At 40.0% G+C, this 10,924-nt stretch overlaps 1 protein-coding gene and 1 pseudogene across 1 annotated transcript in view; one reads left to right on the top strand and one right to left on the bottom strand.

Annotated features, from left to right (window-relative positions):
* Nucleotides 1-10,924, top strand: part of Socs7 (suppressor of cytokine signaling 7) — a 41,869-nt gene that overhangs the window by 11,888 nt on the left and 19,057 nt on the right. The window contains 5 exon segments of the mRNA XM_015506663.2: nucleotides 1,213-1,317; nucleotides 1,777-1,878; nucleotides 2,806-2,936; nucleotides 3,411-3,579; nucleotides 6,754-6,882. Coding sequence (XP_015362149.1) covers nucleotides 1,213-1,317; nucleotides 1,777-1,878; nucleotides 2,806-2,936; nucleotides 3,411-3,579; nucleotides 6,754-6,882 — 636 coding nt within the window.
* On the bottom strand, nucleotides 2,203-2,313 carry LOC125611303 (annotated as a pseudogene).

Below are 10,924 nucleotides of genomic sequence, written 5' to 3'. Positions count from 1 at the left end.
TCGGCGGACACAACATCTTTGTTTGTATGTGGTGCTGAGGATCGAACCCGGGCCGCACGCATGCCAGGCGAGCGCGCTACCGCTTGAGCCACATCCCCAGCCCAAGAAAAGAGAACTTTTTGTGTGTGTGTTTAGATTCTGAAAACCTGCCTCCTGGCTTTTTTTTTTTTTTTTAATTAATTTTTTTTTTTTTTTTTTTAGTTGTAGATGGACACAATACCTTTATTTTATTTATTTTCATGTGGTGCTGAGGATTGAACCAAGTGCCTCATGCATGCTAGGCAAGCGCTCTGCCACTGAGCCCACAATCCCAGCCTATCTCCAGGCCTTTTAAAGATATTGGCCACCTCATTTTTCTCAACCTGAGGCATTTAAATACTAACCAAGGGCCTAATTCAGCCCTGAAGGAGAAGAATGTGTTAGAAGTAACAGCTCAGGGGTTAAATTTAGGGACATTCTGAGTTCTGATCTGTAGAGTAGACTTCAGAACCTATCCCTGGCCATTAATCTGCCTTAGAAAATACCCTTCATTTTCTGGTGACTTAGTGGAGAGTGGTTAGGTAGAGTTGGGTGGCAAGGAGTAGAGTATATAGCAAAGCACAAACCTGCATGACATGCTGGCAAATAAGGAAAACCATAAGCCACCCCCAGCAATTTCCTATACCCTCTAAGCTTATCTCTGACTTAGTAACTGAGGGAGTAGTTTTAGTGTTATAAATCCACTTTCAAACTTTGTAACCTCAACTATTAGGAATGAATTGATAGATGGTAGACTCTGTTTTAGGTGAATACTCTGGGAAATCTAGTTGTGGAAAGCCATCTAGGTGAATGTTGGGACCTTCATCTGCATGCAGCTTCCCTGCAGTTAAATTTACTAATGTTCAGGGGTGATTCCAGCCCCTGAACAGCATTAGGTTTTCAATTTTTTTTTAAAGGAGAGAGAGAGAGAGAGAATTTTTAAATATTTTTTAGTTTTCGGTGGACACAACATCTTTATTTTATTTGTATGTGGTGCTGAGGATCGAACCCAGCGCCCCGCGCATGCCAGGCGAGCGCGCTACCGCTTGAGCCACATCCCCAGCCCCCCAGGTTTTCAATTTCATGAGCCATGAACCTCTAGTCAACCTTGCTTGCCCTTTTACTTTCCTCTGCTGCTGGCCTCAGCTTTGGGCAAGGTGCTTCTGTAACACGCTTGCTCCATGAATCCTTCAGGTGAAACAGTGTCGCTTGTGGACGTGGACATTTCTCAGCGGGGCCTGACTTCTCCACACCCTCCAACTCCCCCTCCTCCTCCAAGAAGAAGCCTCAGCCTCCTAGGTATAGTTTCCTCCCCTATCTGCTATCTTTCTGTAGTGGGAGGGTGAGATTTAGTGCCTTGTTCTTTGTCAGGAGCCAGATAAACTTTTGAGTTTCTAATGATGACTCAATTATTTCCTGTCCCTTTCTCAGCACTCCTATCATCTCCCTAGGCATTTAAACAGGTCTCTTACCTGCATGCTGCAATATTTACTGCCCATTTGTTAATTAGCTTTTCATTTATCTTGCCCTGAATCTACTGCTATTGAGATGCTTTAGGAATATCCTTATTCTCCTGCTTTCTAAGCAGAGCAAACCAGATTAAGATGATTGTCATCCTCTGTGCAAAAAGATGGGGTGAAGGTCAGGCCAGCTTGCCCCAGAGGGCAGCCTGATAATCCTTCTCCCTCTCTTCTGCCTTCGCCTCACTCATTCTGTGCTCATTTTTCTGAACCTCTTTGCTTTTGTTCTCTCTTCTAGATGATATCAGTGGGACGCTGCCTACATCCGTCCTTGTGGCTCCGATGGGGTCTTCCCTGCAGTCTTTCCCCCTACCTCCGCCTCCTCCACCCCATGCCCCAGGTTAGCTTAGCTTAGAGGCAAGACTCATAAAAATTGAAGAATGGGAGAAATCTATTTGTGGAAATAAATATGAGAAAGCTTAAATCTTTTCCCCTTTGGCTGGACTAGAACTCCTTAGAAATGAGGCCGAGAATTGTTTTTTCTAACTCATTACTCTGTGGAGGTGAATCTTGAGTTTTTTTAAGAATAAAAGACTATTGTATTTTTTTATCTTTGCTACTATAAGACTGTTTTGTGATCCTTAGGTAGATATCACATAAGAAATTGTATTAATTTCAGAATAGTGAGGAGGTTTAGTATGTTGCTGGTTTTCAAAATTCTGTGGTTTTTCTAAACTTTTAGTATTTACTGCAGCCTTGTAAATAAGTTTTCAATTAGCAATAATCGTGCCTCGGATAAACCTCATTGGCTACGATACTGCCACTGTGCAAAGCTTGCCTTGTAAATAAGTACCAAGCATTTAGTGGCCCATACCTGCTTTGCCAGCCTCCAGTACCCAAGGAATAAAATGAATGAAATCAGCATTATTTTCTACTTGCCTGGCAAAATCGTTACTCTTCCTGGGCAAGTAAGCAAGTCACTATTTCCAAGGCTGCTTTACCGACACTTCACTTCGAGGTGGGAGAAGTTGGAATCGCTCTAGGCTGGTGAAGCCCCTGAAGTAGTCACCTTAGTCAGGTTAGTGGGCAGCTCCCTTACCCCTTTCCAGGGGTTAAATGCCCCTACCCATCCTTCACAGCTTACACAAGCCCACACAGCTTTTTGTTCCAGCCCATCCAGCTCTTTCCCACTGCTTTGGCTTCCACCTTTCCAGCTTAGCTTCTAATGCCTTGCCCCTCTTCAGTTAGCATCTCTTTTTGGGGGGAAGGTATCTGTGGGTGGGAGTAATAATGGTAAACAAGTGACCCCCACTTTCTTGCTGTGCAGATGCATTTCCGCGGATTGCCCCCATCCGAGCAGCTGAATCCCTACATAGCCAGCCCCCGCAGCACCTCCAATGTCCCCTCTACCGGCCTGACTCTAGCAGCTTTGCAGCCAGCCTTCGAGAGCTGGAGAAGGTAGGTGGTGCCTGAGAAATGGCAGCCCACTTCTTCTTTCATGTCCACGTTCTGTGCCAAGATCCTCCTTGTTTTTAGAGGAAGAGTAGTTTCCTTGCCTTCATATTTACAGTGAAAAATACCATGTTATTTTTGTTAATTCTACAAGAGATTTAATAAAATTGAATTTGAGGGGGAAAATGTGAACATGATGAAGGTAGGTTGTAGAGAAATGTTCAACTTAAATCTTTTCTCTTTTCTTTTCTTTGGAAGGGCTTTGGTAAAGGAATTGTAGAATTAATTTTCCATTGCTTTGAAAGCCTAAAGGTATAATGAGCTTGATGATTGTTGCTGACACTTGCAGTGGCTCTTGTTTACTCAAATGTTTTGGAGATTGGGGGTGGGGGGGTTTCTCCTTTGCTAAGATGGATTGTGCTGAAAACATTGATGTTTCTTAGTTCTTTTAACCAGTTGTCTATTTCTTACCTTTGATAGTGTGGTTGGTATTGGGGACCAATGAATTGGGAAGATGCAGAGATGAAGCTAAAAGGGAAGCCAGATGGTTCTTTCCTGGTACGGGACAGTTCCGATCCTCGTTATATTCTGAGCCTCAGTTTCCGATCACAGGGTATCACCCACCACACTAGAATGGAGCACTACAGAGGTAAGAGATGCTGGTGTTTCCCCCTTTGCCTTTTTCTACCTTTGCTACCTGACATTTTCAGAAGAAGGATTTATAAGAATGGAACTAGGAATAGGGGGCAGAAATATTATGAACTCATTGAATGTTGATATAGGTTTTAGTCTTTAGAAAAAAGGTTGGACAGGTGGTAGGAGAGGGAGAAGAAAGATTCTTCCTTTCATTTATGTATTTATTGCAGTACTGGGAATTAAACCCAGGGCCTTCTACATGCTAGGCAAGCACTTTACCACTGAGCTTTATCCCCAGCCCTGAAGTTCCATTTTAAAGTCTCCTCAGCATCTTGTCTCCTAAATAGGAAGAACAAAATTACTGACGAGGCTTCTGAGAACAGAGACAGTAAAACTCTTTTGATAGAAGTAAGAAATAATCTAGGACAATTAGACAAATTCTCCTAAGTTTTATTCATAATTACACTTACCATCCAGAGATCCTGTGATTTCTTTGCCTGATAGTGACATTTGTCTGAAAGTCACTTCCTGTCAGGCAGCATGGTGATGACAATTTTCTCTTTTGGTCAGGTTTGTATTGTAGTCTCTTAGGAAGTTTTCATTGGAATGCTTAGAATTTGTGTGATCCATGTGCTTTAGACACTCTGCTGTCCTCCCAGTGATACCTCTTTCTTTGTGGTCAGGTGGTGTTTTGGGTACCCAGAGTATCCATGAGCTGACTTGTAAATATAGCTGTTTGGATCCATTTTATATTGAGACAGTTGTTTTTGACGCAGGCCTGAAACTTGTGTTGGTCACTGGTGGTACATCAGAATCCTTGCTTATACTACAAATAAAAAAGTATAGAGAATTTTGGGGCATTTCAGGGATTTGTCCTACCTGTCCCTCACAGTTTTTCCTCATGTGCTCAACCTTAAAAAAGCTCTGCATCTCAAGAGCCTCTCATGCTCCTCTCAGGCACCATGGTGTCTTCCCCAGTCTCAGCTCACAATTTGTTGGACTTATTTGCATTTGTCTTGTGAGATAGGAAGTAGCTGTTTAGGTCAGCGTGGCCGTGGTTTCCTCTGCCCCCTCCACCTTAAAGGTGCATGAAGAGAAAAGAACTTCAATCCAAAGACCTGAGAATGAATTGCATAATAAGGAAACTGCTGCCTATTTCCCTGCTGTTCCTAAAAACCAAAATGAAGCTGGGCCTGGTGGCTTACACCTGTAATCCCAGAGGCTGGGGAGGCTGAGGCAGGAAGATTGCAAGTTCAAAAACAAGATGCTAAGTAACTCAGACCTTGTCTCTAAATAAAATATAAAATATGGCTGGGGATGTGGTTTAGTGCCTCTGAGTTCAAATCTCCAGTATCAAAACAAAACAAAACAGACAAAACCAAAATGCAGGACAAAGCATTTCAGAGTGCTTTTTTAAATTTATGAAAATTAAAATGATATGTTAAGGGAGTGATGAATAAATGCTTGACCTTTAAGTTTCTGGTAGGTGAGACACCAGAAATGAGAACTCTTGCAAATAGTTCTCCAATTAATTTTTTTTTGGGGGGGGGCGGGTAGGATATATTGGGGATTGAACTCGGGCATTCAACCACTAAGCCACATCCCCAGCCCTATTTTGTATTTTATTTAGAGACAGGGTCTCACTGAGTTGCTTAGTGCCTGGGTATTGCTGAGGCTGGCTTTGAACTCCTCCTGTCTCAGCTTCCTGAGCCTCTGGGATTACAGGAATGTGCCACTGCACCCAGCCTTCAATTACTTTTGATTCAAAGAGACTTCTTCCTTGAATAAGTGGAGTTTTTAATAGTAGCCTTGTAGGCCTTTCAGTTGCCAGTTTGCAGTGGCATATTTGTCTTTATCTTTTAAGTGATACTGTAAGAGTAGCTAGAGGGACTCAAATCACAGTTCCCTAGTGTGATTAATACCCTTATTTGTATGTTTTTTTTTTTGTTGTTGTTGTTGTTTTTTGGTTGTTCTTTTGAAATCTAGTGCTTTAGTTTTTGGAGTTTTTCTTTTTGTTGTTGCTGTTGAAGTCGTGGGATTTCAGGTTCCCTTTTGTCTTTGGGATTCTGATATTTGAAGTAGAAACTTTGTCCCACACTGGGGCTTGGGATTTTAAAGAAGGAAAAGACTACTGGGCATGATAGGTAGCATATGCTGTAATCCCAGTGGCTCAGGAGGTTGAGGCAGGAAGATCACAAGTTCAAAGACAGTTTCAGCAACTTAGTGAGGCTCTAAGCAACTTAATGATATCCTGTCTCAAAATGAAATATAAAAAGGACTGGGGATATTGCTCAGTGGTTAAGTGCTCCTGCATTCAATTTCTGGTACCAAAAACAAAAGGGGGGGGGGACTTAGATTTTGGTTTTCTGTGCCTAACACACACATGAATGAGTGAGACCCATGAACTTCTATGCTTGTCCTTACTTAGCTAATCTGTGAATGCTTGAAGACTTAGACCTTTTTTTTTTTTTAATGTGTAAATGGACACAACACAATACCTTTTTTTATTTTTATGTGGTGCTGATGTTCCAAATCGGCCCCGCCCATGTCAGGCGAGTGCTCTACCACTGAGCCACAATCCCAGCCCAAGGACTTAGATCTTTTTAACAGGGATATCATTTAATCTTGGTTTTTCTATTGGTAGTCTTTTCTTATAGTCTTTATAGGATGTGTGTGTATTTTATATACATATGTACATATATCTGTGTGTGTGTGTGTATACATACACATAAACATATAAGTATATATGTATATATAAATATAGCAAGTCTGTGTTTTAAGGATTAAGTTCATATTTGACAAAATCTTTTTTATTATAATGTTTTTCGTATTTGAATTTATTATTAATAAAAACCTTATAAGGGGCTGGGGTTGTGGCACACTGGTAGAGTGCTTGCCTCACATGTGTGAGGCACTAGGTTCGATCCTCAGCACCACGTAAAGATAAATAAACAAAATAAAGTTTTTTTTTTTAACTTATAAGACTTAATTCATGTCTTGTTAAAGGCAACATCTTTCTTCTCATTGATTATGAGATAAGCAGGAACAGGTGACTTCAGGAATCTTGAACCCAGCTTGCCCACAAACTATGCCCTCCTAAAAGTGAGAATCAGTGTAAAAATGTTCAAACCTTCTTCTTGGATCTTTCCAAACTAAATTTTGAGGTTTTTACTTTTTAATTTTCCAGGAACTTTCAGCCTGTGGTGTCATCCCAAATTTGAGGACCGCTGTCAATCTGTAGTAGAATTCATTAAGAGAGCCATCATGCATTCCAAGAATGGAAAGTTTCTTTATTTCTTGAGATCCAGGGTTCCAGGTAAGGTTACAGTATTGATTGTTTAACTTAATGTCAGTATGATCCAATATAGTATCCAAATTCCAACCCCCCACCCTCAAACAAAGGCCACACTTACTTGAAGCTTTTTTTCCTGGCTATTAATAGCACCCCTGTTCCTACAGATTCCAGTGGTTAATATTCTCCTTTTGTATATTAGTCCTACAACATAATGAGGAGGAATCTTTGCTTTTCCAACAACCTGAATGAGAAAAGTGTTCCCACCTTTGATGTCCAGGCATCATATGAACATTTGACATTCTGAGATGTCTTCTTGTTGCTAATCCAAGCATCTTGACATTTACTGTGAATCAGAGCAGTGAGAGCTTTCAGGTCATTTCCACAGGAACAGGGAAGGTAAGATTGAGTGTTCAACAGAAAGGCAGTGGAAGGGTCCAGGAGGCTAGATTCAGTTGTAGTTTGTTAAGGAAGTATTTGCTGTGGATTTGCCTTCATTGTGCTAAACTTGCTGTCAAAAAAGTAGACCTTTTTTGTTGTATCTTGTTATCGCTACTGTTGTTAAAAACAAAGACTTCTCTCTATTTGGTAGCACTGGACTATTCCCAGCCTTGCTGGTGTGGTTATGTAGGCTTCCTGCCTACTTCATCTGTATAATCTCTGTTGGAGGGGGAAAAGGGATGGTATAGAGGAGTCTGTTTTTATTATCATTGGGTAAAATGACAAGCACATTAATGTGAGAAAATTGTAGGATACAAACAGAACTTAAGATGAGAACTTAATGCTTTCCCATTGAATCAAATTAAGATTCTTAAATAGGGTGCCAAGAAATTGCTCTAAAATATGGGAGTTGCCAGGGAGCTTGGGCAGAACATCAGGAATAGGATGGAGCCAGGTGACAGGATGTTTTGAATAATCTTGGTGATTTAAATAAGACATGACAAGGTGTGAACTGTTTTAATTCCCACTTCATTTAGTATTTGCCTCAGTGCTGTCAACACAGTCAGGTCTCATGTAGTTGACTTGGTTAAAAGGAAAATTTAGGGGCTGGGGTTGTACCTCAGTAGCTTGTTTAGCACATGTGGGCACTGTTGAGATCCATCAACAACTTAAAAAAAAGAGGGTTTGTGGATGTGGCTCAGTAGGAGAGCACTTGCCTGGCATGTGCAAGGCACCAGGTTTCTTGTCCAGTGCTGGAAAAAGAAAATAAAACCAGACACAAAAGGAAAATTTAGGTTGGGTTCAATGGCATGTAATTTAGGAGGCTGAGGCTGGAGGGTCACAAATTCAAGGCCATTCTGGGCAATTTAGTGAGACCCTGTCTTAAATAATTGGACAATTAAAAAAAAAAAAAAAACTGGACAATTTCTTTAAAAGGCTGGGAATATAGCTTAGTGTAGAGCGCCCCTGGGTTCAATCCCCAGCACCCCTCCCCACCAAAAAAAAAAAAAAAAACCTTAGAATCCTTTCTCATAGGAATTGACTCTGCTAAGCAGTTTTTAAAGTTTGTAGCTTTGGGAGGTATTTATTTAACTAACATTTATTTTGTCATTTATTGTAAAAAATAAGCCACACCACTGCCCTCAGAGAGCTAATAGCCTCAAGAAGACAAAGGCAAAAACACATTCAACACAGAACCAAGCATCACACTGATTGACAAGGGCAGGATAATAAGCTCTGCTTGTGGAAGAACCAGGCAACTCTCAGATAGTCGTCTTACTCTAGTCTTTCTCTGCTTGCATAGTGTTGAGAGAATTGTGGACTTTTTGACTCCTCGAGTATAGCTCATTTCATTCCACAAATGTGCCCCATTTTCAGAAATTTTAAGATTCTTGACACTGTATTGAGATACAAGTGTAGCTTGCTACTGTTAATATACCAGATACTTGGTTAGTTTCTTAATTTAAATATCTCTAGAGCCAGGTGCAATGTAATCCCAGTGTCTGGGAAGGCTGAGGCAGGAGGATTGCAAATTTGAGGTCAGCTTCAGCAATATAGTGAGGCCCTAAGCAACTAAGTAAAGACCCTGCCTCAAAATAAAAAACAAAAAATGGTCTGGGTGTGTAGCTCAATGGTAAAGCTCCTCTGGGCTCAATCCCCAGTAACCTAAGTAAGTAAATAAACAAATAAATAATTAATATCTCTAATTTCTTACAACAACCTCAAAGTTAGTTAATAGATCAATCTACTAAAGAAATATATATTTATTTTGTCTGTTACCTGAAAGGTAGCACTAATTAAATTGAAATTTGAGCTTGCTGACATTTTGGAAACTAATGAATGTAGAATCATGTTTATTAGTACTGATTACAATCTGGCCCCATTCATTTCACAGTTAGGAACTAAACCCCCAACACTACACAGCATTCTCAATAAAGAGAATGCAGCTGGTTTGACACAAATCTCCGCTGCTGTTAGAGCAAACTCAAAATACACATGGCCTTTCTATTTGGGAAAATCTTCATCTGTGAAGTGCATGAAGAAAAAACACCTTCTAAAAAATTCACACTTAAGGAATTGAACTTATAATTACTTGTTCAATGATAATGCCTTCCCTGTAGACCAGGGTTTCTCAACGTGGTACCCTCAGCAGCCTTGACATTTTAGGATGGACAATTCTTTGTTGTGGGGAGGTGTCCTGTACATTGGGGAAAGTTAAGTAGGATAGAATCCCTGGCTCCTCCTCACTAGGTGCCAGCCAGTACCATTCGCCCTCAAGTTGTAATAATCAAAAGTATGTCTTCATATGTCTCTAGAGGCCAAAATCATTCCCAGTTGGGAATCATTGCTATATGCCACAGGGTTAAAAAAGTATGGAATCTGGAGCAAGAATACCTTCACTCCCTGGCCCTGATCTAAATACTAATTGTATGATCTTAGGCATGTAATTGAAATCTGTCCTGCCTCAGTTTCCTCAGCAGAAAAATGGAGATAATAATAGTACCTATTTTACAGGATTGTTTTAAGAAATGCAAGAGATAATTCATGAACAATATTTGAGACAATGCCTGACACACAGTAAACACTCAATAGATGTTACTTTTTCTTCAGTCGTCTCTTAAGATGTAGTATATCTAGACCTCTTAGTCCTGTAAAGGAGTCACTACTCAAGATATATTTGTGAATGACACTCTAAGTGGCCCCTGGGTAGCCTTTGTTGTTAATTTTTTCTCTACTCAATTACTAGGTTCTCCAGGGCAAGAACTATCTTTCCTTTTGTTATTTTATTGCCTACTAGTAAACTAAAATATTTGCTGATGAGATATTAAGCCTGTTCAGAAAAGATTATTTCATGGATGCTTGTGAAAAAAGTCAGGACTCCTTTCCTGGGGATTTGTGACCAGAGTCTCCTGGCTTCTCATGAGAAGTGGTTTATCCTTGTCTTAGAGGCATACAGTCGTGCCACTGAAAGGCCTTCCTTCTTTGCCCTGGCTACACAGCCCCCTCTAGCAACTCTCCTGAATGTTCGCAAATCAGTCTTACTCTGGGCTTTCCTTCTTATACCCATTTGTTTAGTATGTGAATAGTGCAATAAACCCTCTAACCCCAGCAGCCTTCATTCAGCCCATGACCACTCCTGCTCTGTCCACATTATGTGTCCGCTCCCTCATTGCCTGTTAGTATTTTCTGTTAAAGTTTACTTTGTTGAAGAATAACATATATAAATGCATAAATCAGATTTTATGTTTTGTCCTTATTATTTTGGAGCAAATCCCACATATCATATGCAAATACTTCAGTATGTTTCTCTTAAAGATTATTATTTTTTCAAAATCTTATTTTAGAATATGTGTATATTTATAGAAAAATTACAAAGATTAAAAAGAAAAATTATAGAATTTCCATACAACTCCTTGCCTAATTTCTTCTACTATTTACATCTTACACTAGTCACAATTATGTTTGTCACAATTAATAAGCCATTATTAATAAATTATTATTAATTAGTATTCAGATTTCTTTTTTACCTAAAGTCCTTTTGTTTCAGAATACCATCCAGGCTACCAGATTATATTGTTATGTCTTTTGGTTATGACAAGTAGATAATGTCTATTTAAAAAACATA

This window comes from Marmota marmota, unplaced genomic scaffold, assembly GCF_001458135.2.
Source record: "Marmota marmota marmota unplaced genomic scaffold, marMar, whole genome shotgun sequence".
NCBI lineage: Eukaryota > Metazoa > Chordata > Mammalia > Rodentia > Sciuridae > Marmota > Marmota marmota.
This window is presented reverse-complemented; position numbering and strand designations above follow the sequence as displayed.